The sequence below is a fragment of the Leiobunum rupestre genome, chromosome 1 (assembly GCF_980474605.1).
Source record: "Leiobunum rupestre chromosome 1, qqLeiRupe1.1.hap1, whole genome shotgun sequence".
Taxonomy (NCBI): domain Eukaryota; kingdom Metazoa; phylum Arthropoda; class Arachnida; order Opiliones; family Sclerosomatidae; genus Leiobunum; species Leiobunum rupestre.
Window position 1 is genome coordinate 23208475 of NC_143384.1, and position 27689 is coordinate 23236163.

Sequence of the window (27689 nt, forward strand, 5' to 3'; positions counted from 1 at the left end):
AATACGAACTTTTTTTGAGAGATCAAATTAGCAGTCTCTCTCCTCGACAAAACGGAATGAGTTTCTTTGCGGAAGAAATGAAAGGAAAGAATTTGTCAGAAGTGGGGTTCGAACCCACACCCTCTTCCGAGGATCAGAGCTTAAATTGGACGCCTTAACCCCTCGGCCATCCTGACTGCGGAAATAAATGTTTTTTCCAGAATACGAACTTTTTTGAGAGATTAAATTCACAGTCTCTCTCCTCGAAAAAACGGATTGAGTTTCTTTACGGAAGAATTGAAAGGAATGAATTTGTTAGAAGAGGGGTTCGAACCAACGCCCTATTTCGAGGATCAGAGCTTAAAACTGACGCCTTAACCGCTTGGCCATTCTTACTGCGGAAATTAGTTATTTTTCCAGAATACGAACTTTTTTGAGAGATTAAATTCGCAGTCTCTCTCCTCGAAGAAACGGATTACGTTTCTTTGCGAAAGAAATGAAAGGAATGAAATTGTGAGAAGTGTGGTTCGAACCCACGTTCTCTTTCGAGGATCAGAGCTTAAAACTGACGCCTTAAGCGCTCGTCCATCCTGACTGCGAAAGTTAATTATTTTTCCAGAATACGAACTTTTTTAGAAAGATTAAATTCGCAATCTCTCTCCGCGAAAAGACAGATTGAGTTTCTTTGCGGACGAAATGAAAGGACAGAATTTGTCAGAAGTTGGGTTTGAACCCACGCCCTCTTTCGAAGATCAGAGCTTAAATCTGACGCCTTAACCGCTCGGCCATCCTGATTAAGAAATTTAGCTATTTTTCCAGAATACGAACTTTTTTTAGAAAGATGAAATTCGTAGTCTCTCTTCTCGAAAAAACGTATTAAGTTTCTTTGCGGAAGAAATTTGTCAGAAGTGGGGTTCGAACCCACGCCCTCTTTCGAGGATCAGAGCTTAAATCTGACGCCTTAACCGCTCGTCCATCCTGACTGTGAAACTTAATTATTTTTATAGAATACGAACTTTTTTTAGAAAGATTAAATTCGAAGTCTCTCTCCTCGAAAAAACGGATTAAGTTTCTTTGCGGAAGAAATGAAAGAATTTAACATAAGTGGAGCTCAAACCCACACCCTCTTTCGAGGATGAGAGCTTAAATCTGACGCCTTAACCGCTCGGCCATCCTGACTGCGGAAATTAGTTATTTTTTCAGAATACGAACCTTTTTTAGAAATATTAAATTCGCAGTCTCTTTCCTCGAAAAAACGGATTGAGTTTCTTTGCGGAAGAAATGAAAGGAAAGAATTTGTAAGAAGTGGGTTTCGAAACCACGCCCTTTTTGAGGATCAGAGCTTAAATCTCACGCCTGAACCGCTCGTCCATCCTGACTGTGAAACTTAATTATTTTTCCAGAATACGACATTTTTAAGTGATTAAATTCGCAGTCTCTCTCCTCGAAAAAACGGATTGAGTTTCTTTGCGGAAGAAATGAAAAAATTTGTCAGAAGTGGGGTTCGAACCCACGCCCTCTTTCGAGGATCAGAGCTTAAATCAGACGCCTTAACCGCTCGGCCATCCTGACTGCGGAAATTAGTTATTTTTCCAGAATACGAACTTTTTTTGAGAGATCAAATTAGCAGTCTCTCTCCTCGACAAAACGGAATGAGTTTCTTTGCGGAAGAAATGAAAGGAAAGAATTTGTCAGAAGTGGGGTTCGAACCCACACCCTCTTCCGAGGATCAGAGCTTAAATCTGACGCCTTAACCCCTCGGCCATCCTGACTGCGGAAATAAATGTTTTTTCCAGAATACGAACTTTTTTGAGAGATTAAATTCACAGTCTCTCTCCTCGAAAAAACGGATTGAGTTTCTTTACGGAAGAAATGAAAGGAATGAATTTGTTAGAAGAGGGGTTCGAACCCACGCCCTCTTTCGAGGATCAGAGCTTAAAACTGACGCCTTAACCGCTTGGCCATTCTTACTGCGGAAATTAGTTATTTTTCCAGAATACGAACTTTTTTGAGAGATTAAATTCGCAGTCTCTCTCCTCGAAAAAACGGATTACGTTTCTTTGCGAAAGAAATGAAAGGAATGAAATTGTGAGAAGTGTGGTTCGAACCCACGTTCTCTTTCGAGGATCAGAGCTTAAAACTGACGCCTTAAGCGCTCGTCCATCCTGACTGCGAAAGTTAATTATTTTTCCAGAATACGAACTTTTTTAGAAAGATTAAACTCGCAATCTCTCTCCGCGAAAAAACAGATTGAGTTTCTTTGCGGACGAAATGAAAGGACAGAATTTGTCAGAAGTTGGGTTTGAACCCACGCCCTCTTTCGAGGATCAGAGCTTAAGACTATTCTGAACGCGTTGGTAAGGAAATTTTAAATGATGTACAATTAAAATAAGCTATTTTCGTACGTTACGCAGCGTCGCTAGTAGCGCCTGTCCTGAGGAGGCTTTTTTGAAAATATACTGAAACTATTATTATCATGGTTCCTCGTGTATATAATTTGCTAGTGTAAACTAATTTTTCGTATGGTATAATAACAAAGAACACATTTACTAATAAAAAATTTATTTATAAAATGTTTTTCAAATATATTACATCATTTAAACAATGATCAATCAAATCCCTTACGTCAAATGGACAATAACCTATAAATTGTTCCAAAAAATCTTTTTCCACTTGGTGATCCTGAGAAATACGAAAGGCGGCGTAAATTTCTATAAAGACACAGGGAATTTGTCGCTTCTGTAATGGTTTATAAACCGCTTGAAATTTCGAAAAATTGTCGACCAAAACACTAAACATTAGGTCTATAACCGGTGCGCTTTGTTTTAACAGACTTAACTGTTCATCTATAAACACTTTAATATCATTTAAAGCCAGAACTTGCTGATAAGTTTATTTCGTATTCCAAATATTTTTGAGTAAACGGCATTAAATTCCATGAAAATCTTCCTCCCGAACAAGAAACTTCGAAATTGTGTTCAAAAGTACAATCGGAATAAGGTTCGACGGTCGGAATTGGCAGATAAATCTTTTTTATTGTTGTTGAGTTTAGATTTTCAATGACTGAAGACCATTCTTTTGTAAGGGCGTCCCATGTTTCTAAGGAAATGTCCGTACTTTGGGCTCCATTAGAAATATAAATACCTGGCTCTTTGTTAAATATTGATACGGTCACTACCAATTGAGTGGGTGAAGATAACGTCAGTGAAACTAAAATAAAATACGTGCTAAATAAAATTAAAGTTTAAAAAAAAAGTTTTAACGTACCCTTTTTAAAGGACATTGTATGAATAATCCACTTTTTGTTATCGAATCAATACAACTATAACATTTAGTCCTTGTATAAAACGTGCAGGAATGTTTTAATAGCTCGCCGAGATAACCAGCTGGTGAAACTCCGCCTGAATGAGGGAGGCGTGTAAATTTATACCAAACGCTTTTGGGCCAAGTCCTCCTGCAAATTTTTTAAAATGTTAAATAATTACACATTTAAAATTTAGTGATACGTAACAATAAGTTTACCTCTTTTGATCAGTGTGTTGCTTTATTTTAATACAACCTATTATACATTTTTTTATACAATTTTTTATACAATTTTTTAAACATTTTTTTTTTTTTTACAAAACGTGTTATAAGATAATTTTTAACTCGGAACCTAGAAATGGAAAATGGTATTAGAATTGTAATAATTTTTTCGGAAACTAATGTTTTACCTCCTTCTACGACGATAGTGATTCCCGGAGCTGTAATTAATATTTCAAATTAAAAATGAGAAACATGATAGTTTTGTTTTATAATTACCATTTCGAAGATCAAGCTCCCTAGGTTTGTTCGCTGGAGGTTTCGGAGATGTGGCTGGTGGCGATTCGGTCGGGTCGTCCTGTTTCTCGGGATATATTTCTAGGGGATTACCCTCTATACTTTTTACATATGCGGCCACTTGCCTCGCCTTTTCATAGGCGCACACATTTCTGTAAAATAAGAAATACTATATATTTTCCCCGACAAAAGATGGTGGTCATTGATTCATACCGCGTATGGTCGTTGTTAAAATGGTGGTGAAATTCTCCCGGCTCTAGCTCTAATTCGGGGAAATTAGGACACTCGAATCTCGTGGCCACAATTATTCGATCTAAGTCGATAAAGTTTCCCAGGTACTCTTTCGTTTGCCTTTCTTTGACAATAACGTATTCGGCCAGTCGCGTTATATTTAAAACATGGCGATCGACGGCCTCAATATCGTATTGTCCCTGAGCCCTGGGAAGCTTATTGACATGGTTGCTAATCGCGTTCATTTTGCGGTTTGTATCCCCCGAATAATTTTGAGCAGCCGGTGTTCGAAAAACAATGAGGTCTTCGCGACCATCCGAAGTTTTGTATCCAATCTGTAAGATTTATATGGAACTTTAAATATAATAATAATAATAATCAACTAGGCTATTACCCAAGGCACCACCATAGGCCGAAGTCATCAAACGACTTTTGAAGCCATTAATTTAGGTGGCCGGGTTACACGCCCTGCCAACAGCTCCCTACACTAACTATTACAATAAATACTAATTACTATATAAAACTTTAAAAAATTACCTCTTTTACTAAAAATCGTTTTGATGACGTATATTTATTTTTAGGCCAAATCATGGCAAAAAGAATGTGTACGGCTACAAACGATTCCCTAGAAGAAAAAACTAAGTATTTGTAACAATAAAAAAAAAACACCTATAGAAACTTACATTTTTGATACTCCGGGAAGGCTTACTAGGGTCAGGATTCCGAGATTCGGGCGACTTAAGGATATATATACTACCTAAAACCCCCTAGGGGGACGCGTTGGTTTTAAGAATAATGTGCAGGTGGTTAATTTTATTAAGCTAACGTAACTGAAAGTGTAAATGTAACTACTCTGACATTTTATAACCCCTAGCGGGACGCGTTGGAAACTCTAGCAGCTGTTTCTATTTCGTTGCAAACCATTTTGGTTTAATTTTCGTAACGGGTTTTAATGCGCAGGTGGTTAATTTTATTAAGCTAACGTAACTGAAAGTGTAAATGTAACTACTCTGACATTTTATAACCCCTAGCGGGACGCGTTGGAAACTCTAGCAGCTGTTTCTATTTCGTTGCAAACCATTTTGGTTTAATTTTCGTAACGGTTTTAATGCGCAGGTGGTTAATTTTATTAAGCTAACGTAACTGAAAGTGTAAATGTAACATTCGACCACTTGTTTAAAAATGAAAAAGATGGCGGCGTTATCCAAGCATCCTAGCAATTACCAAACTCGGGATCACACTTTGAAATAAAAATGGATATTTTACTATCGCCGTCGCTATGAATGTACCTAATTCGTCGCCTTTAAGTACCCAGTATTTCCAAAAGCATTTCGTGACTCCATTGGAAAATCCATTTGGAGATTTAGTTTCAGTTTTTTCAATTCTGTAGGCTTCCTTCAGCTTTCAACTTTTTTCAACAGATCACGTGATATAAACAAGTCGTGAAATAATTTTCATAGATGCGTTGTGGTTTTCATAAGCCAGCCGCTATGGGAAAGAGAAAGATGTCTCTGCTTAGAGTACCAAAGAAATGCTGGATATGTGAGGAACGATACCAGTCCGTGAGAGGTTTCAAACATCATTTAATGACTCATTTATCTTGTAATAAAATAAAAGAAGAATCGGATCTGGCGTGTGATTGTGATGAGAGTGAATCTCTCCATTATACCGAGCAAGAGGAAATGTCAGATGATAAAATTATCGATTATCTTAACGAACTTATTGTGGCATGTAAAAAGCGCGATGAAAGAATGGAATCAACCGAGTCAACTACATCTAACCTGCCAGCCGAATTCAAATTGCCGACTGAAAAGCAATGGATGCTTTGATTTATTTTCAAGAATATTGTAAAACTAATCAAATTCCTAATATTAAAACCGTTGTAAAGAAATTGTGAATAAACGTTCTTTCTATTGAATTCATTGTTATTTTTTAATAACATTTTAAGGGGACCGTATAAAGTACTTTTTAATTAAAGTAAACTAACAATGATTTTTTAGAACACTTACAGTTTAACACTTAAAATTTAATGTAAAGGCGGTAATAAAAAACTAGGATACATATTTTTTTACATTGATACTTTATTATAATATTTTTTGTTACACTTTGAAATTAAAAATATGTTTACGACTTTTGTAATATTGTTACATTTCCAACTTGGCATCCTCGAATAAATGGACACAAGGGAATTGAACGACAATGAACTATTAACGGTATGTCTTCATCTTTCCATTCCTCAACCACCATTCCACAAAAAGGGCATTTAACACTCGAGTCGTTCTTGAGCGAATAAAATCCCCAGGCGGCCAACTCTTCGGTTCCATATTTAACCCAGTTTTTAAAACTTAATAATCTTTCTTGTTCCGAAAACATTTTTAAAGACTCGTACGAATGCTCCTTTCGTATCGTAGGAAGGACACTTTCAAGTTCTATTCTCGCTGCTATATATTCCGCTTGAAGTTTTCGTCTCTGTTGTTTCAATATATTTATACTTTTTAATAGTTCCGTACACGGTTCGTTATTTTCCTTATCACTCATTATCCAACTGTCGTCCAATTTTGTTCCGTAAAATGAAATATGTAATTCTTGCTTCGTAGGGTTCACCCTAAACTCGTTACCAAGTTAATACGCGGGAGATTATAACAGAAAAACAAGTTATAGCTTTGGTCCGAGTTTTGACGACAACGTATTTGTTAGGCTTAGCTTTTTACTGCAATATTAACCGAAATATCAACATTAAACTAACATACAGGAACATTCGTTGGTCAAGTATTTAAACATTGCTTACATTAATAATGCAGTCGTTACAATCAGGGTAGTGTGTGCTAAGTTCTTAATTTACCCCTGGTGTTGAAACTATAATGCTCTTTAATACCCTCGGTCAACGAATTAAGTAACGTTCGTTATTTGTTACGTTTATAAGAGTTCAATTTACCCCTAGTGGTGAGAAATAGCAATACTATAATGTCCTTTAATAAACAACAAACGTTTATAAGAGTTCAATTTACCCCTGGTGGTGAGAAATGGCAATGCCACTCTAAAATCTAAATAGAATCTGTAAATATTACTATAAGCCCATATCTGCTACCACTATTTTACCTTTAAACTCATTTTAAAGGTTCACAAATTGAATGAGCGTTCTTTCACGTAGTGGCCCCTTCCATAATTTCGCTACCACTTACGAAAATTAACGGACCGTACATGTTAAAGTCTATTAAACAGCTACGTAAATATTCCTCGTGCCGCTTGGTAAACACGGAATAATATACAGCTAGTTAACGATAGATTTAAATATTAAAGATTTTTACGACATTTATAACGGCTCAATACAAGTATAGTTCTTAATACTATAATTTATATACACGATATTATTGATAAACTAACGCAAAATTATAAATAATCGCAGACATGTTCGACTGGTTATATGTTGTCGTAAATGTTTTATGCAATGTACACGTTTAACACGAATAACCGTTTAAAAGTTCATATAGGAGCGACTTGTTTAAGTAACGGTATGGACCCCAAAGCACTACCTTAGTTCATTATAGAAGTGGTAATATTAAAAATGATAGTTTCTTAATCTCATTCTCCTTATCTTTCGCGAACAAAACATGTTCGATTTCTTATTAGACCAGACCGATGGTACCGTAATATAAAACAATGTATACGTAAACGATTTATGTACGTGAGGCATTGTTAGATTAACTTTACACGAAAATGGTTTCCCCTGTTTGGGACAACTAAACCAAAATTGAAACTTGTACAGTTTTCATATCAGGTAATCATGTATCCGAATGAAAATATCCATAGATAGCGATGTATATTTAAGTGGAGAACATTTAAACCATGCGAGGTTATTTGCTAAGTTTGTTGATACTCAAATAAACGTCGCGCCGAGGTCACCATAGCAACGGGGGATTCTCCGCTCAACACCTGTTCTAAATAAATCACAGCGTTCAAAATGGAGATAAACGCGGATAAAAAAGCATTCCTTTAAAGGAGCGCTAACGCCGTGGAGAGAGAGAGATAGTTCGCGGTAATCAGAGGAGCTCTAACGGCGTAGAGAGATAGTTAGCGGTAATCAGATTTCTTTGTGTCCGACCTGTACTGAACTAACCACATTGCGTTTTATACAAACTAGTTTCGCTTTGTTTTTGTTGTGGAATAATGACTTATAAAGAAAACAAGGACTATGAACTGATTAAACATATAAATAAAGAATTGAAAAAAATGAATCGTCAACTTGAAATGGATTTGATTGCACAAAGAATGAGATATTTTCAAAAAGAGCAAAATTCTCACGAAATGCATTTGGAACGACCCCCAAAAACTGGATTCTTAAAGGCGATAGACGAGTTAGTGGTTTTTATTGATAGCGTGTTAATTGTTATTAACGATAGTTCCTTTGTGTCAACAACAAATGTTGTAAAATATAAATAAAGTCTTAAATTTAAATCAGAGTTTTTTATTTTAAACATAGAAGGATATAAGATAATTTAGAAAAGTGATAACAATTTGACAAACACATTTAATTTCAGGTTCAGAGCTGAAAATTATTTTATAACATTGTATTATTCATTTTTGAGTTTTGTAAAAAAGTTTTATTATCAATTTTATTCAAATAAGCAACCGACCTTGTTTAATTTATGTAAATATTTCGTATAGTGGCAATGTATTCAATATAAATTAGAAAGCTTTCCCTTGCGTCGTTATTAAAAGTTACGTGACGGTAATATATGATACATATGTCATAATAATCAAGTTCAAGTCATCTAGGTACGTAACGATATAAAAATCCGTTAGGAACAACTTGTTTAAAAAGCGTTAAAAAATTGACGTAAATATGGTAAATTTCCTAAAACAATAACAAAGATTGCCACCCTATCCGTTTGAATATGCAACATTAAAGATCACATGAATTTTACAAATTACTAAGAGTTCATTTAATAACAGCTAAAAGAGAGTTACAAACTTATATTAAGCCTTTGTCATTTTTATCGGGCTTCCTAACGGTTAATAAAACAACGCTTATAAAACTGATTAATATTTCCTTTTAAGACCACTTGTTGATTTAACCCCTATCAAATATCTTTACCCCGTTATTAACGTATTGACTATGTTTAAAAAACTTGAAATATCCACTCCCTAATTACTTCACAAACTTTCCCGCGCGTCGTTTTTAAAGGTTAAGTGACGGTAATATATAGTTTTTGATGCATTTACAATGTCATAAACTAGGCCCAAGCCATCTACCGACTTTTAATGCGACGTTTTATGTTAATATATATATAAAAATCCTTTAGGGACAACTTGTTTAAAAACAAACTTGATCTAAAGTATATATGGCAAATTTCCTACAAATAACAGACATGGACACCCTTTTCAATACACAGAACCCGTTTGAATATGAATTGGCGGCCAAAACACATGAATTTTCCAGCCAAAAATGACTAACAACCGCTAAAAGAGAGACCACTCGAAACCAGCCTACAAACTTTACCCCGTTATGTGTTGTAAATATGAATCATTTTTACCGCGCTTCGGGAAGGCGCGTTTAAGAGTCTATACTTTTTATGTGCATAAAGATTAATAACCTAAAAACCGTTAAAAAGGTGCCCGTATTAGGGGTGACTTATATTTGAAACTTCTACCCGAATCCAAAGATACCAGTCTAGTGGTGAAGCATTGACAAATGTTAAACTTTCACCAGCAATCTTTATGGAAGACCCATTTCAATTACCGTAAATAAGATGATCACGTGACGCTGCTATAATCATTAACGAACCATATAGGGACAACTTGTTACCCAATGAGACACCCCTGGTGGGATACTATAAAGATGACCACGAATGACAGGTTATAACACGATACAAGCTTTATCCCGTTATGTTCAGTCATTAAAAGTGAATCATTTTTACCACGCTTCCTAACGTTAAAACATAGCTTATAAAACTCATTAATATTTACTTCTTAAGATTACTTAAGACGCTTCCTAACATTGATGTCTTGACAGGTAATACTTCCACGCTAACCGTCTTCAGAACATGTTAAATAATTTTCTCGCCAAAATGCTAAAAGCTCAACCATATAATATCCACTAAAAGAGATCACTTGGGTCCATAATCCCAAAGACGCTTCCTAACCGTTGTCAGGTAATTAAACCATGCAAACGTTTATACTAGTAAATACAAACTTTACCCCCCTCCACTTGTTCATTTTCGCGCTTACATCATCATAAACGCATGTTAAATTCGCGCCAAAACTTTAACAACCATATAGCAACCAGGTCAATTACCGCTAACGGTTAATTATAAAGATACAAACATGTAATAGAGTACAAACTATACCCGTTTCCCCGCCAAAAATGCTAATGAGTTGTTAACCATCTAGCAACCAGGTTAACTGGTAATTATAAAGGTACAAACTTTACCCGTTTCCCCGCCAAAATCATGTCAAACATGTAATAAACCTAAAGCGTTTAACCACTTGTTGATCGACGCTTACACTTTCCCGCCAAAAATTAATATTCAAACATATAATATAACTACTTGATGATCCTAAACACATGTTACTATCTAACAGGTCAATGACCCATAACGGTAATCCACCTAGTTAAACAATACCACGCTCATTAATATGCACCATTTTTAAAACACTTGCTTACCTACTCTAGTTGATTGACAGGTCAACTAATTAACACCTGTTAATCTCATTAATTATTCAGGTCACGCGCGCGTGACACGCGCCCGAGGGGGGGCGGAATCGCGATTCCCCGCTTCATTCCCCCCCGTCACGCAGCTGGGGACGCGTGGGGGAAAGCACGCTGCGCCCCCCTCGCGTATCCAGAAAGAGGGGGCTTAACTACTCCCACTTCTTACAAATTATTTCCTTTCATTTCTTCCGCAAAGAAACTCAGACTGTTTTTTCGAGGAGAGAGACTTAGAATTTAATCTTTCTAAAAAAGTTCGTATTCTGGAAAAATAATTTTTTCCGCAGTCAGGATGGCCGAGCGGTTAAGGCGTCAGATTTAAGCTCTGATTCTCGAAAGAGGGCGTGGGTTCGAACCCCACTTCTGACAAATTCTTTCCTTTCATTTCTTCCGCAAAGAAACTTAATCCGTTTTTTCGAGGAGAGAGACTGTGAATTTAATCTCTCAAAAAAGTTCGTATTCTGGAAAAAACATTTATTTCCGCAGTCAGGATGGCCGAGGGGTTAAGGCGTCAGATTTAAGCTCTGATCCTCGGAAGAGGGTGTGGGTTCGAACCCCACTTCTGACAAATTATTTCCTTTCATTTCTTCCGCAAAGAAACTCATTCCGTTTTGTCGAGGAGAGAGACTGCTAATTTGATCTCTCAAAAAAAGTTCGTATTCTGGAAAAATAACTAATTTCCGCAGTCAGGATGGCCGAGCGGTTAAGGCGTCTGATTTAAGCTCTGATCCTCGAAAGAGGGCGTGGGTTCGAACCCCACTTCTGACAAATTTTTTCATTTCTTCCGCAAAGAAACTCAATCCGTTTTTTCGAGGAGAGAGACTGCGAATTTAATCACTTAAAAATGTCGTATTCTGGAAAAATAATTAAGTTTCACAGTCAGGATGGACGAGCGGTTCAGGCGTGAGATTTAAGCTCTGATCCTCAAAAAGGGCGTGGTTTCGAAACCCACTTCTTACAAATTCTTTCCTTTCATTTCTTCCGCAAAGAAACTCAATCCGTTTTTTCGAGGAAAGAGACTACCAATTTAATCTTTCTAAACAAAGTTCGTATTCTGGAAAAATAACTAATTTCCGCAGTCAGGATGGCCGAACGGTTAAGGCGTCAGATTAAAGCTCTGATCCTCGAAAGAGGGCGTGGATTTGAGCTCCACTTATGTTAAATTCTTTCCTTTCATTTCTTCCGCAAAGAAACTTAATCCGTTTTTTCGAGGAGAGAGACTGCGAATTTAATCTCTCAAAAAAGTTCGTATTCTGGAAAAATAGCTAAATTTCTTAATCAGGATGGCCGAGCGGTTAAGGCGTCAGATTTAAGCTCTGATCCGCGAAGGAGGGCGTGGGTTCGAACCCCACTTCTGACAAATTATTTCCTTTCATTTCTTCCGCAAAGAAACTTAATACGTTTTTTCGAGGAGAGAGACGGCGAATTTAATCTCTCAAAAAAGTTCGTATTCTGGAAAAATAACTAATTTCCGCAGTCAGGATGGCCGAGCGGTTAAGGCGTCCGATTTAAGCTCTCATCCTCGAAAGAGGGCGTGGGTTTGAGCTCCACTTATGTTAAATTCTTTCCTTTCATTTCTTCCGCAAAGAAACTTAATCCGTTTTTTCGAGGAGAGGGACTGCGAATTTAATCTCTCAAAAAAATTCGTATTCTGGAAAAATAACTAATTTCCGCAGTCAGGATGGCCGAGCGGTTAAGGCGTCAGATTTAAGCTCTCATCCTCGAAAGAGGGCGTGGGTTTGAGCTCCACTTATGTTAAATTCTTTCCTTTCATTTCTTCCGCAAAGAAACTTAATCCGTTTTTTCGAGGAGAGAGACTACGATTTTCATCTTTCTAAAAAAAGTTCGTATTCTGGAAAAATAGCTAAATTTCTTAATCAGGATGGCCGAGCGGTTAAGGCGTCAGATTTAAGCTCTGATCCGCGAAAGAGGGCGTGGGTTCGAACCCCACTTATGTTAAATTCTTTCCTTTCATTTCTTCCGCAAAGAAACTTAATCCGTTTTTTCGAGGAGAGGGACTACGAATTTAATCTCTCAAAAAAGTTCGTATTCTGGAAAAATAACGAATTTCCGCAGTCAGGATGGCCGAGCGGTTAAGGCGTCAGATTTAAGCTCTGATCCTCGAAAGAGGGCGTGGGTTCGAACCCCACTTCTGACAAATTATTTCCTTTCATTTCTTCCGCAAAGAAACTTAATACGTTTTTTCGAGGAGAGAGACGGCGAATTTAATCTCTCAAAAAAGTTCGTATTCTGGAAAAATAACTAATTTCCGCAGTCAGGATGGCCGAGCGGTTAAGGCGTCAGATTTAAGCTCTAATCCTCGAAAGAGGGCGTGGGTTCGAACCCCACTTCTGACAAATTATTTCCTTTCATTTCTTCCGCAAAGAAACTTAATCTGTTTTTTCGAGGAGAGACACTACGAATTTCATCTTTCTAAAAAAAGTTCGTATTCTGGAAAAATATCTAAATTTCTTAATCAGGATTGCCGAGCGGTTAAGGCGTCAGATTTAAGCTCTGATTCGCGAAAGAGGGCGTGGGTTCGAACCCCACTTCTGACAAATTATTTCCTTTCATTTCTTCCGCAAAGAAACTTAATACGTTTTTTCGAGAAGAGATACTACGAATTTCATCTTTCTAAAAAAAGTTCGTATTCTGGAAAAATAGCTAAATTTCTTAATCAGGATGGCCGAGCGGTTAAGGCGTCAGATTTAAGCTCTGATCCGCGAAGGAGGGCGTGGGTTCGAACCCCACTTATGTTAAATTCTTTCCTTTCATTTCTTCCGCAAAGAAACTTAATCCGTTTTTTCGAGGAGAGGGACTGCGAATTTAATCTCTCAAAAAAGTTCGTATTCTGGAAAAATAACTAATTTCCACAGTCAGGATGGCCGAGCGGTTAAGGCGTCAGATTTAAGCTCTGATCCTCGAAAGAGGGCGTGGGTTCGAACCCCACTTCTGACAAATTATTTCCTTTCATTTCTTCCGCAAAGAAACTTAATACGTTTTTTCGAGGAGAGAGACGGCGAATTTAATCTCTCAAAAAAGTTCGTATTCTGGAAAAATAACTAATTTCCGCAGTCAGGATGGCCGAGCGGTTAAGGCGTCAGATTTAAGCTCTAATCCTCGAAAGAGGGCGTGGGTTCGAACCCCACTTCTGACAAATTATTTCCTTTCATTTCTTCCGCAAAGAAACTTAATCTGTTTTTTCGAGGAGAGACACTACGAATTTCATCTTTCTAAAAAAAGTTCGTATTCTGGAAAAATAACTAAATTTCTTAATCAGGATTGCCGAGCGGTTAAGGCGTCAGATTTAAGCTCTGATTCGCGAAAGAGGGCGTGGGTTCGAACCCCACTTCTGACAAATTCTTTCCTTTCATTTCTTCCGCAAAGAAACTTAATCCGTTTTTTCGAGGAGAGGGACTGCGAATTTAATCTCTCAAAAAAGTTCGTATTCTGGAAAAATAACTAATTTCCGCAGTCAGGATGGCCGAGCGGTTAAGGCGTCAGATTTAAGCTCTGATCCTCGAAAGAGGGCGTGGGTTCGAACCCCACTTCTGACAAATTATTTCCTTTCATTTCTTCCGCAAAGAAACTTAATCTGTTTTTTCGAGGAGAGACACTACGAATTTCATCTTTCTAAAAAAAGTTCGTATTCTGGAAAAATAACTAAATTTCGTAATCAGGATTGCCGAGTGGTTAAGGCGTCAGATTTAAGCTCTGATTCGCGAAAGAGGGCGTGGGTTCGAACCCCACTTCTGACAAATTCTTTCCTTTCATTTCTTCCGCAAAGAAACTTAATCCGTTTTTTCGAGGAGAGAGGCTGCGAATTTAATCTTTCTAAAAAAAGTTCGTATTCTGGGAAAATAACTAAATTTCTCAATTAGGATGGCCGAGCGGTTAAGGCGTCAGATTTAAGCTCTGATCCTCGAAAGAGGGCGTGGGTTCGAACCCCACTTCTTACAAATTCTTTCCTTTCATTTCTGCCGCAAAGAAACTTTATCCGTTTTTTCGAGGAGAGAGACGGCGAATTTAATCTGTCAAAAAAGTTCGTATTCTGGAAAAATAACTTATTTCCGCAGTCAGGATGGCCGAGCGGTTAAGGCGTCAGATTTAAGCTCTGATCCTCGAAAGAGGGCGTGGGTTTGAGCTCCACTTATGTTAAATTCTTTCTTTTCATTTCTTCCGCAAAGAAACTCAATCCGTTTTTTCAAGGAGAGAGACTTCGAATTTAATCTTTCTAAAAAAAGTTCGTATTCTGGAAAAATAATTAAGTTTCACAGTCAGGATAGACAAGAGGTTAAGGCGTCAGATTTAAGCTCTGATCCTCGAAAGAGGGCGTGGGTTCGAACCCCACTTCTGACAAATTATTTCCTTTCATTTCTTCCGGAAAGAAACTTAATCCGTTTTTTCGAGGAGAGACACTACGAATTTCATCTTTCTAAAAAAAGTTCGTATTCTGGGAAAATAACTAAATTTCTCAATTAGGATGGCCGAGCGGTTAAGGCGTCAGATTTAAGCTATGATCCTCGAAAGAGGGCGTGGGTTCGAACCCCACTTCTTACAAATTATTTCCTTTCATTTCTTCCGCAAAGAAACTCAGACCGTTTTTTCGAGGAGAGAGACTTAGAATTTAATCTTTCTAAAAAAGTTCGTATTCTGGAAAAATAATTTTTTCCGCAGTCAGGATGGCCGAGCGGTTAAGGCGTCAGATTTAAGCTCTGATTCTCGAAAGAGGGCGTGGGTTCGAACCCCACTTCTAACAAATTCTTTCCTTTCATTTCTTCCGCAAAGAAACTTAATCCGTTTTTTCGAGGAGAGAGACTGCGAATTTAATCTCTCAAAAAAGTTCGTATTCTGGAAAAATAACTATTTTCCGCAGACAGGATGGCCGAATGGGTAAGGCGTCAGATTTAAGCTCTGATCCTCGAAAGAGGGCGTGGGTTTGAGCTCCTCTTCTGTTAAATTCTTTCTTTTCATTTCTTCCGCAAAGAAACTCAATCCGTTTTTTCGAGGAGAGAGACTTCGAATTTAATCTTTCTAAAAAAAGTTCGTATTCTGGAAAAATAATTAAGTTTCACAGTCAGTATGGACGAGCGGTTAAGGCGTCAGATTTAAGCTCTGATCCTCGAAAGAGGGCGTGGGTTCGAACCCCACTTCTGACAAATTATTTCCTTTCATTTCTTCCGCAAAGAAACTTAATACGTTTTTTCGAGAAGAGAGACTACGAATTTCATCTTTCTAAAAAAAGTTCGTATTCTGGAAAAATAGCTAAATTTCTTAATCAGGATGGCCGAGCGGTTAAGGCGTCAGATTTAAGCTCTGATCCTCGAAAGAGGGCGTGGGTTCAAACCCAACTTCTGACAAATTCTGTCCTTTCATTTCGTCCGCAAAGAAACTCAATCTGTTTTTTCGCGGAGAGAGATTGCGAATTTAATCTTTCTAAAAAAGTTCGTATTCTGGAAAAATAATTAACTTTCGCAGTCAGGATGGACGAGCGCTTAATTCGTCAGTTTTAAGCTCTGATCCTCGAAAGAGAACGTGGGTTCGAACCACACTTCTCACAATTTCATTCCTTTCATTTCTTTCGCAAAGAAAATTAATCCGTTTTTTCGAGGCGAGAGACTGCGAATTTAATCTCTCAAAAAAGTTCGTATTCTGGAAAAATAACTAATTTCCGCAGTGAGAATGGCCAAGTGGTTAAGGCGTCAGTTTTAAGCTCTGATACTCGAAAGAGGGCGTGGGTTCAAACCCCTCTTCTAACAAATTCATTCCTTTCATTTCTTCCGTAAAGAAACTCAATCCGATTTTTCGAGGAGAGAGACTGTGAATTTAATCTCTCAAAAAAGTTCGTATTCTGGAAAAAACATTTATTTCCGCAGTCAGGATGGCCGAGGGGTTAAGGCGTCAGATTTAAGCTCTGATCCTCGGAAGAGGGTGTGGGTTCGAACCCCACTTCTGACAAATTCTTTCCTTTCATTTCTCCCGCAAAGAAACTCATTCCGTTTTGTCGAGGAGAGAGACTGCTAATTTGATCTCTCAAAAAAAGTTCGTATTCTGGAAAAATAACTAATTTCCGCAGTCAGGATGGCCGAGCGGTTAAGGCGTCTGATTTAAACCCTGATCCTCGAAAGAGGGCGTGGGTTCGAACCCCACTTCTGACAAATTTTTTCATTTCTTCCGCAAAGAAACTCAATCCGTTTTTTCGAGGAGAGAGACTGCGAATTTAATCACTTAAAAATGTAGTATTCTGGAAAAATAACTAAGTTTCACAGTCAGGATGGACGAGTGGTTCAGGCGTGAGATTTAAGCTCTGATCCTCAAAAAGGGCGTGGTTTCGAAACCCACTTCTTACAAATTCTTTCCTTTCATTTCTTCCGCAAAGAAACTTAATCCGTTTTTTCGAGTAGAGACACTACGAATTTCATCTTTCTAAAAAAAGTTCGTATTCTGGAAAAATAACTAAATTTCTCAATTAGGATGGCCGAGCGGTTAAGGCGTCAGATTTAAGCTCTGATCCTCGAAAGAGGGCGTGGGTTGGAACCCCACTTCTTACAAATTATTTCCTTTCATTTCTTCCGCAAAGAAACTTAAAACGTTTTTTCGAGAAGAGAGACTACCAATTTAATCTTTCTAAAAAAAGTTCGTATTCTGGAAAAATAACTAATTTCCGCAGTCAGGATGGCCGAACGGTTAAGGCGTCAGATTAAAGCTCTGATCCTCGAAAGAGGGCGTGGATTTGAGCTCCACTTATGTTAAATTCTTTCCTTTCATTTCTTCCGCAAAGAAACTTAATCCGTTTTTTCGAGGAGAGAGACTGCGAATTTAATCTCTCAAAAAAGTTCGTATTCTGGAAAAATAACTAATTTCCGCAGTCAGGATGGCCGAGCGGTTAAGGCGTAAGAGTTAAGCTCTGATTCTCGAAAGAGGGCGTGGGTTCGAACCCCACTTCTGACAAATTCTTTCCTTTCATTTCTTCCGCAAAGAAAATTAATCCGTTTTTTCGAGGAGAGAGACTGCGAATTTAATCTCTCAAAAAAGTTCGTATTCTGGAAAAATAACTAATTTCCGCAGTCAGGATGGCCGAGCGGTTAAGGCGTCAGATTTAAGCTCTGATCCTCGAAAGAGGGCGTGGGTTCGAACCCCACTTATGACAAATTATTTCCTTTCATTTCTTCCGCAAAGAAACTTTATCCGTTTTTTCGAGGAGAGACACTACGAATTTCATCTTTCTAAAAAAAGTTCGTATTCTGGAAAAATAACTAAATTTCTCAATTAGGATGGCCGAGCGGTTAAGGCGTAAGATTTAAGCTCTGATTCTCGAAAGAGGGCGTGGGTTCGAACCCCACTTCTGACAAATTCTTTCCTTTCATTTCTTCCGCAAAGAAACTTAATCTGTTTTTTCGAGGAGAGAGACTGCGAATTTAATCTCTCAAAAAAGTTCGTTTTCTGGAAAAATAACTAATTTCCGCAGTCAGGATGGCCGAGCGGTTAAGGCGTAAGAGTTAAGCTCTGATTCTCGAAAGAGGGCGTGGGTTCAAACCCCACTTCTGACAAATTATTTCCTTTCATTTCTTCCGCAAAGAAACTTAATACGTTTTTTCGAGAAGAGAGACTACGAATTTCATATTTCTAAAAAAAGTTCGTATTCTGGAAAAATAGCTAAATTTCTTAATCAGGATGGCCGAGCGGTTAAGGCGTCAGGAGTAAGCTCTGATCCTCGAAAGAGGGCGTGGGTTTGAGCTCCTCTTCTGTTAAATTATTTCTTTTCATTTCTTCCGCAAAGAAACTCAATCCGTTTTTTCGAGGAGAGAGACTTCGAATTTAATCTTTCTAAAAAAGTTCGTATTCTGGAAAAATAATTAACTTTCGCAGTCAGGATGGACGAGCGCTTAATTCGTCAGTTTTAAGCTCTGATCCTCGAAAGAGAACGTGGGTTCGAACCACACTTCTCACAATTTCATTCCTTTCATTTCTTTCGCAAAGAAAATTAATCCGTTTTTTCGAGGCGAGAGACTGCGAATTTAATCTCTCAAAAAAGTTCGTATTCTGGAAAAATAACTAATTTCCGCAGTGAGAATGGCCAAGTGGTTAAGGCGTCAGTTTTAAGCTCTGATACTCGAAAGAGGGCGTGGGTTCAAACCCCTCTTCTAACAAATTCATTCCTTTCATTTCTTCCGTAAAGAAACTCAATCCGATTTTTCGAGGAGAGAGACTGTGAATTTAATCTCTCAAAAAAGTTCGTATTCTGGAAAAAACATTTATTTCCGCAGTCAGGATGGCCGAGGGGTTAAGGCGTCAGATTTAAGCTCTGATCCTCGGAAGAGGGTGTGGGTTCGAACCCCACTTCTGACAAATTCTTTCCTTTCATTTCTCCCGCAAAGAAACTCATTCCGTTTTGTCGAGGAGAGAGACTGCTAATTTGATCTCTCAAAAAAAGTTCGTATTCTGGAAAAATAACTAATTTCCGCAGTCAGGATGGCCGAGCGGTTAAGGCGTCTGATTTAAACCCTGATCCTCGAAAGAGGGCGTGGGTTCGAACCCCACTTCTGACAAATTTTTTCATTTCTTCCGCAAAGAAACTCAATCCGTTTTTTCGAGGAGAGAGACTGCGAATTTAATCACTTAAAAATGTAGTATTCTGGAAAAATAACTAAGTTTCACAGTCAGGATGGACGAGTGGTTCAGGCGTGAGATTTAAGCTCTGATCCTCAAAAAGGGCGTGGTTTCGAAACCCACTTCTTACAAATTCTTTCCTTTCATTTCTTCCGCAAAGAAACTTAATCCGTTTTTTCGAGTAGAGACACTACGAATTTCATCTTTCTAAAAAAAGTTCGTATTCTGGAAAAATAACTAAATTTCTCAATTAGGATGGCCGAGCGGTTAAGGCGTCAGATTTAAGCTCTGATCCTCGAAAGAGGGCGTGGGTTGGAACCCCACTTCTTACAAATTATTTCCTTTCATTTCTTCCGCAAAGAAACTTAAAACGTTTTTTCGAGAAGAGAGACTACCAATTTAATCTTTCTAAAAAAAGTTCGTATTCTGGAAAAATAACTAATTTCCGCAGTCAGGATGGCCGAACGGTTAAGGCGTCAGATTAAAGCTCTGATCCTCGAAAGAGGGCGTGGATTTGAGCTCCACTTATGTTAAATTCTTTCCTTTCATTTCTTCCGCAAAGAAACTTAATCCGTTTTTTCGAGGAGAGAGACTGCGAATTTAATCTCTCAAAAAAGTTCGTATTCTGGAAAAATAACTAATTTCCGCAGTCAGGATGGCCGAGCGGTTAAGGCGTAAGAGTTAAGCTCTGATTCTCGAAAGAGGGCGTGGGTTCGAACCCCACTTCTGACAAATTCTTTCCTTTCATTTCTTCCGCAAAGAAAATTAATCCGTTTTTTCGAGGAGAGAGACTGCGAATTTAATCTCTCAAAAAAGTTCGTATTCTGGAAAAATAACTAATTTCCGCAGTCAGGATGGCCGAGCGGTTAAGGCGTCAGATTTAAGCTCTGATCCTCGAAAGAGGGCGTGGGTTCGAACCCCACTTATGACAAATTATTTCCTTTCATTTCTTCCGCAAAGAAACTTTATCCGTTTTTTCGAGGAGAGACACTACGAATTTCATCTTTCTAAAAAAAGTTCGTATTCTGGAAAAATAACTAAATTTCTCAATTAGGATGGCCGAGCGGTTAAGGCGTAAGATTTAAGCTCTGATTCATGAAAGAGGGCGTGGGTTCGAACCCCACTTCTGACAAATTCTTTCCTTTCATTTCTTCCGCAAAGAAACTTAATCTGTTTTTTCGAGGAGAGAGACTGCGAATTTAATCTCTCAAAAAAGTTCGTTTTCTGGAAAAATAACTAATTTCCGCAGTCAGGATGGCCGAGCGGTTAAGGCGTAAGAGTTAAGCTCTGATTCTCGAAAGAGGGCGTGGGTTCAAACCCCACTTCTGACAAATTATTTCCTTTCATTTCTTCCGCAAAGAAACTTAATACGTTTTTTCGAGAAGAGAGACTACGAATTTCATATTTCTAAAAAAAGTTCGTATTCTGGAAAAATAGCTAAATTTCTTAATCAGGATGGCCGAGCGGTTAAGGCGTCAGGAGTAAGCTCTGATCCTCGAAAGAGGGCGTGGGTTTGAGCTCCTCTTCTGTTAAATTATTTCTTTTCATTTCTTCCGCAAAGAAACTCAATCCGTTTTTTCGAGGAGAGAGACTTCGAATTTAATCTTTCTAAAAAAAGTTCGTATTCTGGAAAAATAATTAAGTTTCACAGTCAGGATGGACGAGCGGTTAAGGCGTCAGATTTAAGCTCCGATCCTCGAAAGAGGGCGTGTGTTCGAACCCCACTTCTGACAAATTATTTCCTTTCATTTCTTCCGCAAAGAAACTTAATACGTTTTTTCAAGGAGAGAGACTGCGAATTTCATCTTTCTAAAAAAAGTTCGTATTCTAAAAAATAACTAATTTCCGCAGTAAGGATGGCCGAGCGGTTAAGGCGTCAGTTTTAAGCTCTCATCCTCGAAAGAGGGCGTGGGTTCGAACCCCACTTCTAACAAATTCATTCCTTTCATTTCTTTCGTAAAGAAACTCAATCCGTTTTTTCGAGGAGAGAGACTGCGAATTTAATTACTTAAAAAAGTTCGTATTCTGGAAAAATAATTAAGTTTCACAGTCAGGATGGACGAGCGGTTCAGGCGTGAGATTTAAGCTCTGATCCTCGAAAGAGGGCGAGGGTTCGAACCCCACTTTTGACAAATTACTTCCTTTCATTTCTTCCGCAAAGAAACTCAATCCGTTTTTTCGAGGAGAGAGACTGCGAATTTAATTACTTAAAAAAGTTCGTATTCTGGAAAAATAATTAAGTTTCACAGTCAGGATGGACGAGCGGTTAAGGCGTCAGATTTAAGCTCTGATCCTCGAAAGAGGGCGTGGGTTCGAACCCCACTTCTGACAAATTCTTCCCTTTCATTTCTTCCGCAAAGAAACTTAATCCGTTTTTTCGAGGAGAGAGACTGCGAATTTTATCTCTCAAAAAAGTTCGTATTCTGGAAAAATAACTAATATCCGCAGTCAGGATGGCCGAGCGGTTAAGGCGTCAGATTTAAGCTCTGCTCCTCGAAAGAGGGCGTGGGTTTGAGCTCCACTTATGTTAAATTCTTTATTTTCATTTCTTCCGCAAAGAAACTCAATCCGTTTTTTCGAGGAGAGAGACTTCGAATTTAATCTTTCTAAAAAAAGTTCGTATTCTGGAAAAATAATTAAGTTTCACAGTCAGGATGGACGCGAGGTTAAGGCGTCATATTTAAGCTCTAATCCTCGAAAGAGGGCGTGGGTTCGAACCCCACTTCTGACAAATTATTTCCTTTCATTTCTTCCGCAAAGAAATTTAATCCGTTTTTCGAGGAGAGACACTACGAATTTCATCTTTCTAAAAAAAGTTCGTATTCTGGAAAAATAACTAAAATTCTCAATTAGGATGGCCGAGCGGTTAAGGCGTCAGATTTAAGCTCTGATCCTCGAAAGAGGGCGTGGGTTCGAACCCCACTTCTGACAAATTCTTTCCTTTCATTTCTTCCGCAAAGAAACTCAGTCCGTTTTTTCGAGGAGAGAGACTTCGAATTTAATATTTCTAAAAAAAGTTCGTATTCTGGAAAAATAATTAAGTTTCACAGTCAGGATGGACGAGCGGTTCAGGCGTGAGATTTAAGCTCTGATCCTCGAAAGAGGGCGTGGTTTCGAAACCCTCTTCTTACATATTCTTTCCTTTCATTTCTTCCGCAAAGAAACTCAATCCGTTTTTTCGAGGAGAGAGACTGCGAATTTAATCTTTCTAAAAAAAGGTTCATATTCTGAAAAAATAACTAATTCCCGCAGTCAGGATGGCCGAGCGGTTAAGGTGTCAGATTTAAGCTCTGGTCCTCGAAAGAGGGCGTGGGTTCGAACCCCACTTCTGACAAATTCTTTCCTTTCGATTCTTCCGCAAAGAAACTCAATCCGTTTTGTCGAGTAGAGAGAATTCGAATTTAATCTTTCTAAAAAAAGTTCGTAATCTGGAAAAATAATTAAGTTTCACAGTCTGGATGGACGAGCGGTTAAGGCGTCAGATTTAAGCTCTGATCCTCGAAAGAGGGCGTGGGTTCGAACCCCACTTCTGACAAATTCTTTCCTTTCATTTCTTCCGCAAAGAAACTTAATCCGTTTTTTCGAGGAGAGAGACTGCGAATTTAGTCTCTCAAAAAAGTTCGTATTCTGGAAAAATAACTAATATCCGCATTCAGGATGGCCGAGCGGTTAAGGCGTCAGATTTAAGCTCTGATCCTCGAAAGAGGGCGTGGGTATGAGCTCCACTTATGTTAAAATCTTTCTTTTCATTTCTTCCGCAAAGAAACTCAATCCGTTTTTTCGAGGAGAGAGACTTCGGATTTAATCTTTCTAAAAAAAGTTCGTATTCTGGAAAAATAACTAATATCCGCAGTCAGGATGGACGCGAGGTTAAGGCGTCAGATTTAAGCTCTAATCCTCGAAAGAGGGCGTGGGTTCGAACCCCACTTCTGACAAATTATTTCCTTTCATTTCTTCCGCAAAGAAACTTAATCCGTTTTTCGAGGAGAGACACTTCGAATTTCATCTTTCTAAAAAAAGTTCGTATTCTGGAAAAATAACTAAAATTCTCAATTAGGATGGCCGAGCGGTTAAGGCGTCAGATTTAAGCTCTGATCCTCGAAAGAGGGCGTGGGTTCGAGCCCCACTTCTGACAAGTTCTTTCCTTTCATTTCTTCCGCAAAGAAACTCAATCCGTTTTTTCGAGGAGAGAGACTTCGAATTTAATCTTTCTAAAAAAGTTCGTATTCTGGAAAAATAATTAAGTTTCACAGTCAGGATGGACGAGCGGTTAAGGCGTCAGATTTAAGCTCCGATCCTCGAAAGAGGGCGTGGGTTCGAACCCCACTTCTGACAAAATCTTTCCTTTCATTTCTTCCGCAAAGAAACTTTATCCGTTTTTCGAGGAGAGACACTACGAATTTCATCTTTCTAAAAAAAGTTCGTATTCTGGAAAAATAACTAAAATTCTCAATTAGGATGGCCGAGCGGTTAAGGCGTCGGATTTTAGCTCTGATCCTCGAAAGAGGGCGTGGGTTCGAACCCCACTTCTGACAACTTCTTTCCTTTCATTTCTTCCGCTAAGAAACTCAATCCGTTTTTTCGAGGAGAGAGACTTCGAATTTAATCTTTCTAAAAAAAGTTCGTATTCTGGAAAAATAATTTAGTTTCACAGTCAGGATGGACGAGCGGTTAAGGCGTCAGATTTAAGCTCTGATCCTCGAAAGAGGGCGTGGGTTCGAACCCCACTTCTGACAAATTCTTTCCTTTCATTTCTTCCGCAAAGAAACTTAATCCGTTTTTTCGAGAAGAGAGACTGCGAATTTAATCTTTCTAAAAAAAGGTTCGTATTCTGAAAAAATAACTAATTTCCGCAGTCAGGATGGCCGAGCGGTTAAGGTATCAGATTTAAGCTCTGATTCTCGAAAGAGGGCGTGGGTTCGAACCCCACTTCTGACAAATTATTTCCTTTCATTTCTTCCGCAAAGAAACTTAATCCGTTTTTTCGAGGAGAGAGACTGCGAATTTAATCTTTCTAAAAAAAGGTTCGTATTCTGAAAAAATAACAAATTTTCGCAGTCAGGATAGCCGAGCGGTTAAGGCTTCAGATTTAAGCCCTGATTCTCGAAAGAGGGCGTGTGTTCGAAAGCCACTTCTTACAAATTATTTCCTTTCATTTCTTCCGCAAAGAAACTCAATCCGTTTTTTCGAGGAGAGAGACTGCGAATTTAATCTTTCTAAAAAAAGTTCGTTTTCTGAAAAATAACTGCTATCCGCAGTCAGGATGGCCGAGCGGTTAAGGCGTCAGATTTAAGTTCTGATCCTCGAAAGAGGGCGTGGGTTCGAATCACACTTCTGACAAATTCTATCCTTTCATTTCTTCCGCAAAGAAACCCTATCCGTTTTTTCGAGGAGAGACACTACGAATTTCATCTTTCTAAAAAAAGTTCGTATTTTGGAAAAATAATAATTCCCCAGTCAGGATGGCCGAGCGGTTAAGGCGTCAGATTTAAGCTCTGATCCTCGAAAGTGGACGTGGGTTCGAACCTTACTTCTGACAAATTCTTTCCTTTCATTTCTTCCGCAAAGAAACTCAAACCGTTTTGTCGAGGAGAGAGACTGCGAATTTAATCTCTCAAAAAAAGCTCGTATTCTGGAAAAATAACTTGTTTACGCAGTCAGGATGGCCGAGCGGTTAAGGCGTCAGATTTAAGCTCTGATCCTCGAAAGAGGGCGTGGGTTCGAACCCCACTTCTGACAAATTCTTTCTTTTCATTTCTTCCGCAAAGAAACCCTATCCATTTTTTCGAGGAGAGAAACTGCGAATTTAATCTTTCTAAAAAAAGTTCGTTTTCTGAAAAATAACTAATTTCCGCAGTCAGGATGGCCGAGCGGTTAAGGCGTCAGATTTAAGCTCTGATCATCGAAAGAGGGCGTGTGTTCGAACCCCACTTCTGACAATTTCTTTCTTTTCATTTCTTCCGCAAAGAAACTCAATCCGTTTTTTCGAGGAGAGACACTACGAATTTCATCTTTCTAAAAAAAGTTCGTATTCTGGAAAAATAATAATTTCCCCAGTCAGGATGGCCGAGCGGTTAAGGCGTCAGATTTATGCTCTGATCCTCGAAAGAGGGCGTTGGTTCGAACTCTACTTCTGACAAATTATTTCCGTTCATTTCTTCCGCAAAGAAACTCAATCCGTTTTTTCGAGGAGAGAGACTGCGAATTTAATCTCTCAAAAAAGTTCGTATTCAGGAAAAATAACTATTTTCCGCAGTCAGGATGGCCGAACGGTTAAGGCGTCAGATTTAAGCTCTGATCCTCGAAAGAGGGCGTTGGTTCGAACCCCACTTCTGACAAGTTCTTTCTTTTCATTTCTTCCGCAAAGAAACCCTATCCGTTTTTTCGAGGAGAGAGACTTCGAATTTAATCTTTCTAAAAAGTTCGTATTCTGGAAAATAACTATTTTCCGCAGTCAGGATGGCCGAGTGGTTAAGACGTCATATATAAGCTCTGATCCTCGAAAGAGGGCGTTGGTTCGAACCCCACTTCTGACAAATTCTTTCCTTTCCTTTCTTCCGCAAAGAAACTCAAACCGTTTTGTCGAGTAGAGAGACTGCGAATTTAATCTCTCAATAAAAGTTCGTATTCTGGAAAAATAACTTGTTTACGCAATCAGGATGGCCGAGCGGTTAAGGCGTCAGATTTAAGCTCTGATCCTCGAAAGAGGGCGTGTGTTCGAACCCCACTTCTGACAAATTCTTTCTTTTCATTTCTTCCGCAAAGAAACCCTATCCGTTTTTTCGAGGAGAGAGACTGCGAATTTAATCACTCAAAATAGTTCGTATTCTGGAAAAATAATTAATTTTCGCAGTCAGGATAGCCGAGCGGTTAAGGCGTCAGATTAAAGCTCTGATCCTCGAAAGAGGGCGTGGGGTCGAACCCCACTTCTTACAAATTCTTTCCTTTCATTTCTTCCGCAAAGAAACTCAATCCGTTTTTTCGAGGAGAGAGACTGCGAATTTAATCTTTCTAAAAAAAGTTCGTTTTCTGAAAAATAACTACTATCCGCAGTCAGGATGGCCGAGCGGTTAAGGCGTCCGATTTAAGCTCTGATCCTCGAAAGAGGGCGTGGGTTCGAATCACACTTCTGACAAATTCTTTCCTTTCATTTCCTCCATAAAGAAACCCTATCCGTTTTTTCGAGGAGAGACACTACGAATTTCATCTTTCTAAAAAAAGTTCGTATTCTGGAAAAATAATAACTTCCCCAGTCAGGATGGCCGAGCGGTTAAGGCACCCGATTTAAGCTCTAATCCTCGAAAGAGGGCGTGGGTTCGAACCCCACTTCTGACAAATTCTTTCCTTTCATTTCTTCCGTAAAGAAACTCAAACCGTTTTGTCGAGGAGAGAAACTGCGAATTTGATCTCTCAAAAAAATATCGTATTCTGGAAAAATAACTTGTTTACGCAGTCAGGATGGCCGAGCGGTTAAGGCGTCAGATTTAAGCTCTGATCCTCGAAAGAGGGCGTGGGTTCGAACCCCACTTCTGACAAATTCTTTCTTTTCATTTCTTCCGCAAAGAAACCCTATCCGTTTTTTCGAGGGGAGAGACTGCGAATTTAATCTTTGTAAAAAAAAACGTATTCTGAAAAATAACTTATTTCCGCAGTCAGGATGGCCGAGCGGTTAAGGCGTCAGATTTAAGCTCTGATCTTCGAAAGAGGGCGTGGGTTCGAACCCCACTTCTGACAAATTATTTCCTTTCATTTCTTCCGCAAAGAAACTCATTCCGTTTTGTCGAGGAGAGAGACTGCGAATTTGATCTCTCAAAAAAGTTCGTATTCAGGAAAAATAACTATTTTCCGCAGTCAGGATGGCCGAGCGGTTAAGGCGTCAGATTTAAGCTCTGATTCTCGAAAGAGGGCGTGAGTTCGAACCCCACTTTTGACAAATTCTTTCTTTTCATTTCTTGCGCAAAGAAACCCTATCCGTTTTTTCGAAGAGAGAGACTGCGAATTTAATCTTTCTAAAAAAAGTTCGTATTCTGAAAAATAACTAATTACCGCAGTCAGGATGGCCGAGCGGTTAAGGCGTCAGATTTAAGCTCTGATTCTCGAAAGAGGGCGTGGGTTCGAATCCCACATCTAACAGATTCATTCCATTCATTTTTTCCGTAAAGAAACTCATTCCGTTTTGTCGAGGAGAGAGACTGCGAATTTGATCTCTCAAAAAAAGTTCGTATTCTGGAAAAATAACTAATTTCCGCAGTCAGGATGGCCGAGCGGTTAAGGCGTCAGATTTAAGCTCTGATTCTCGAAAGAGGGCGTGGGTTCGAACCCCACTTCTTACAAATTTTTT

The 27689-nt window shown here is 38.7% G+C and overlaps 1 protein-coding gene and 36 non-coding genes across 37 annotated transcripts; 33 read left to right on the forward strand and 4 right to left on the reverse strand.

Annotated features, from left to right (window-relative positions):
* Positions 1-879: 879 nt before the first annotated feature.
* TRNAL-UAA (transfer RNA leucine (anticodon UAA)) lies at positions 880-962 on the reverse strand. The gene has a single exon. It is a non-coding gene; the product is annotated as a tRNA-Leu (tRNA).
* A 506-nt stretch (positions 963-1468) lies between these two features.
* On the reverse strand, positions 1469-1551 carry TRNAL-UAA (transfer RNA leucine (anticodon UAA)). The gene has a single exon. It is a non-coding gene; the product is annotated as a tRNA-Leu (tRNA).
* A 117-nt stretch (positions 1552-1668) lies between these two features.
* Positions 1669-1751, reverse strand: TRNAL-UAA (transfer RNA leucine (anticodon UAA)). The gene has a single exon. It is a non-coding gene; the product is annotated as a tRNA-Leu (tRNA).
* A 1857-nt stretch (positions 1752-3608) lies between these two features.
* Positions 3609-4963, reverse strand: LOC149961626 (uncharacterized). The gene is made up of 5 exons (XM_090170743.1): positions 4567-4963; positions 4012-4364; positions 3781-3950; positions 3693-3722; positions 3609-3634 (listed from the first exon to the last, which is right to left on the reverse strand). The coding sequence occupies exons 1-5, from the start codon at positions 4618-4620 to the stop codon at positions 3609-3611; spliced, it is 633 nt and encodes a 210-aa protein (XP_090026869.1). The 5' UTR covers positions 4621-4963.
* A 6061-nt stretch (positions 4964-11024) lies between these two features.
* TRNAL-UAA (transfer RNA leucine (anticodon UAA)) lies at positions 11025-11107 on the forward strand. Its single transcript has one exon. It is a non-coding gene; the product is annotated as a tRNA-Leu (tRNA).
* Positions 11108-11223: 116 nt separating this feature from the next.
* Positions 11224-11306, forward strand: TRNAL-UAA (transfer RNA leucine (anticodon UAA)). The gene has a single exon. It is a non-coding gene; the product is annotated as a tRNA-Leu (tRNA).
* Positions 11307-11423: 117 nt separating this feature from the next.
* On the forward strand, positions 11424-11506 carry TRNAL-UAA (transfer RNA leucine (anticodon UAA)). The gene has a single exon. It is a non-coding gene; the product is annotated as a tRNA-Leu (tRNA).
* A 509-nt stretch (positions 11507-12015) lies between these two features.
* TRNAL-UAA (transfer RNA leucine (anticodon UAA)) lies at positions 12016-12098 on the forward strand. Its single transcript has one exon. It is a non-coding gene; the product is annotated as a tRNA-Leu (tRNA).
* A 715-nt stretch (positions 12099-12813) lies between these two features.
* Positions 12814-12896, forward strand: TRNAL-UAA (transfer RNA leucine (anticodon UAA)). The gene has a single exon. It is a non-coding gene; the product is annotated as a tRNA-Leu (tRNA).
* Positions 12897-13012: 116 nt separating this feature from the next.
* Positions 13013-13095, forward strand: TRNAL-UAA (transfer RNA leucine (anticodon UAA)). The gene has a single exon. It is a non-coding gene; the product is annotated as a tRNA-Leu (tRNA).
* A 518-nt stretch (positions 13096-13613) lies between these two features.
* On the forward strand, positions 13614-13696 carry TRNAL-UAA (transfer RNA leucine (anticodon UAA)). The gene has a single exon. It is a non-coding gene; the product is annotated as a tRNA-Leu (tRNA).
* A 116-nt stretch (positions 13697-13812) lies between these two features.
* Positions 13813-13895, forward strand: TRNAL-UAA (transfer RNA leucine (anticodon UAA)). Its single transcript has one exon. It is a non-coding gene; the product is annotated as a tRNA-Leu (tRNA).
* A 317-nt stretch (positions 13896-14212) lies between these two features.
* TRNAL-UAA (transfer RNA leucine (anticodon UAA)) lies at positions 14213-14295 on the forward strand. The gene has a single exon. It is a non-coding gene; the product is annotated as a tRNA-Leu (tRNA).
* A 319-nt stretch (positions 14296-14614) lies between these two features.
* TRNAL-UAA (transfer RNA leucine (anticodon UAA)) lies at positions 14615-14697 on the forward strand. The gene has a single exon. It is a non-coding gene; the product is annotated as a tRNA-Leu (tRNA).
* A 717-nt stretch (positions 14698-15414) lies between these two features.
* On the forward strand, positions 15415-15497 carry TRNAL-UAA (transfer RNA leucine (anticodon UAA)). Its single transcript has one exon. It is a non-coding gene; the product is annotated as a tRNA-Leu (tRNA).
* Positions 15498-15814: 317 nt separating this feature from the next.
* TRNAL-UAA (transfer RNA leucine (anticodon UAA)) lies at positions 15815-15897 on the forward strand. Its single transcript has one exon. It is a non-coding gene; the product is annotated as a tRNA-Leu (tRNA).
* Positions 15898-16613: 716 nt separating this feature from the next.
* On the forward strand, positions 16614-16696 carry TRNAL-UAA (transfer RNA leucine (anticodon UAA)). Its single transcript has one exon. It is a non-coding gene; the product is annotated as a tRNA-Leu (tRNA).
* Positions 16697-16813: 117 nt separating this feature from the next.
* Positions 16814-16896, forward strand: TRNAL-UAA (transfer RNA leucine (anticodon UAA)). The gene has a single exon. It is a non-coding gene; the product is annotated as a tRNA-Leu (tRNA).
* Positions 16897-17805: 909 nt separating this feature from the next.
* On the forward strand, positions 17806-17888 carry TRNAL-UAA (transfer RNA leucine (anticodon UAA)). The gene has a single exon. It is a non-coding gene; the product is annotated as a tRNA-Leu (tRNA).
* Positions 17889-19004: 1116 nt separating this feature from the next.
* TRNAL-UAA (transfer RNA leucine (anticodon UAA)) lies at positions 19005-19087 on the forward strand. Its single transcript has one exon. It is a non-coding gene; the product is annotated as a tRNA-Leu (tRNA).
* Positions 19088-19204: 117 nt separating this feature from the next.
* TRNAL-UAA (transfer RNA leucine (anticodon UAA)) lies at positions 19205-19287 on the forward strand. Its single transcript has one exon. It is a non-coding gene; the product is annotated as a tRNA-Leu (tRNA).
* Positions 19288-20196: 909 nt separating this feature from the next.
* TRNAL-UAA (transfer RNA leucine (anticodon UAA)) lies at positions 20197-20279 on the forward strand. The gene has a single exon. It is a non-coding gene; the product is annotated as a tRNA-Leu (tRNA).
* Positions 20280-21596: 1317 nt separating this feature from the next.
* On the forward strand, positions 21597-21679 carry TRNAL-UAA (transfer RNA leucine (anticodon UAA)). Its single transcript has one exon. It is a non-coding gene; the product is annotated as a tRNA-Leu (tRNA).
* Positions 21680-22196: 517 nt separating this feature from the next.
* Positions 22197-22279, forward strand: TRNAL-UAA (transfer RNA leucine (anticodon UAA)). The gene has a single exon. It is a non-coding gene; the product is annotated as a tRNA-Leu (tRNA).
* A 320-nt stretch (positions 22280-22599) lies between these two features.
* Positions 22600-22682, forward strand: TRNAL-UAA (transfer RNA leucine (anticodon UAA)). The gene has a single exon. It is a non-coding gene; the product is annotated as a tRNA-Leu (tRNA).
* Positions 22683-23400: 718 nt separating this feature from the next.
* Positions 23401-23483, forward strand: TRNAL-UAA (transfer RNA leucine (anticodon UAA)). Its single transcript has one exon. It is a non-coding gene; the product is annotated as a tRNA-Leu (tRNA).
* A 518-nt stretch (positions 23484-24001) lies between these two features.
* On the forward strand, positions 24002-24084 carry TRNAL-UAA (transfer RNA leucine (anticodon UAA)). Its single transcript has one exon. It is a non-coding gene; the product is annotated as a tRNA-Leu (tRNA).
* A 119-nt stretch (positions 24085-24203) lies between these two features.
* Positions 24204-24286, forward strand: TRNAL-UAA (transfer RNA leucine (anticodon UAA)). The gene has a single exon. It is a non-coding gene; the product is annotated as a tRNA-Leu (tRNA).
* A 319-nt stretch (positions 24287-24605) lies between these two features.
* TRNAL-UAA (transfer RNA leucine (anticodon UAA)) lies at positions 24606-24688 on the forward strand. The gene has a single exon. It is a non-coding gene; the product is annotated as a tRNA-Leu (tRNA).
* A 316-nt stretch (positions 24689-25004) lies between these two features.
* On the forward strand, positions 25005-25087 carry TRNAL-UAA (transfer RNA leucine (anticodon UAA)). Its single transcript has one exon. It is a non-coding gene; the product is annotated as a tRNA-Leu (tRNA).
* A 317-nt stretch (positions 25088-25404) lies between these two features.
* TRNAI-UAU (transfer RNA isoleucine (anticodon UAU)) lies at positions 25405-25487 on the forward strand. Its single transcript has one exon. It is a non-coding gene; the product is annotated as a tRNA-Ile (tRNA).
* Positions 25488-25603: 116 nt separating this feature from the next.
* Positions 25604-25686, forward strand: TRNAL-UAA (transfer RNA leucine (anticodon UAA)). The gene has a single exon. It is a non-coding gene; the product is annotated as a tRNA-Leu (tRNA).
* A 514-nt stretch (positions 25687-26200) lies between these two features.
* Positions 26201-26283, forward strand: TRNAF-AAA (transfer RNA phenylalanine (anticodon AAA)). The gene has a single exon. It is a non-coding gene; the product is annotated as a tRNA-Phe (tRNA).
* Positions 26284-26800: 517 nt separating this feature from the next.
* On the forward strand, positions 26801-26883 carry TRNAL-UAA (transfer RNA leucine (anticodon UAA)). The gene has a single exon. It is a non-coding gene; the product is annotated as a tRNA-Leu (tRNA).
* Positions 26884-26999: 116 nt separating this feature from the next.
* Positions 27000-27082, forward strand: TRNAL-UAA (transfer RNA leucine (anticodon UAA)). The gene has a single exon. It is a non-coding gene; the product is annotated as a tRNA-Leu (tRNA).
* Positions 27083-27198: 116 nt separating this feature from the next.
* On the forward strand, positions 27199-27281 carry TRNAL-UAA (transfer RNA leucine (anticodon UAA)). The gene has a single exon. It is a non-coding gene; the product is annotated as a tRNA-Leu (tRNA).
* Positions 27282-27598: 317 nt separating this feature from the next.
* Positions 27599-27681, forward strand: TRNAL-UAA (transfer RNA leucine (anticodon UAA)). Its single transcript has one exon. It is a non-coding gene; the product is annotated as a tRNA-Leu (tRNA).
* The last annotated feature ends 8 nt before the right edge of the window (positions 27682-27689 follow it).

Bases quoted from the DNA above. Each gene is read 5' to 3' on its own strand.
- LOC149961626 (XM_090170743.1), bottom strand. From the start codon at position 4,620: ATGATTTGGCCTAAAAATAAATATACGTCATCAAAACGATTTTTAGTA. The intron at 3,951-4,011 runs GTATGAATCAAT...CTTATTTTACAG, and splicing joins TTTAACAACGACCATACGCG to AAATGTGTGCGCCTATGAAA. The intron at 3,635-3,692 runs GTAAAACATTAG...TTCCATTTCTAG, and splicing joins CACTATCGTCGTAGAAGGAG to GTTCCGAGTTAAAAATTATC.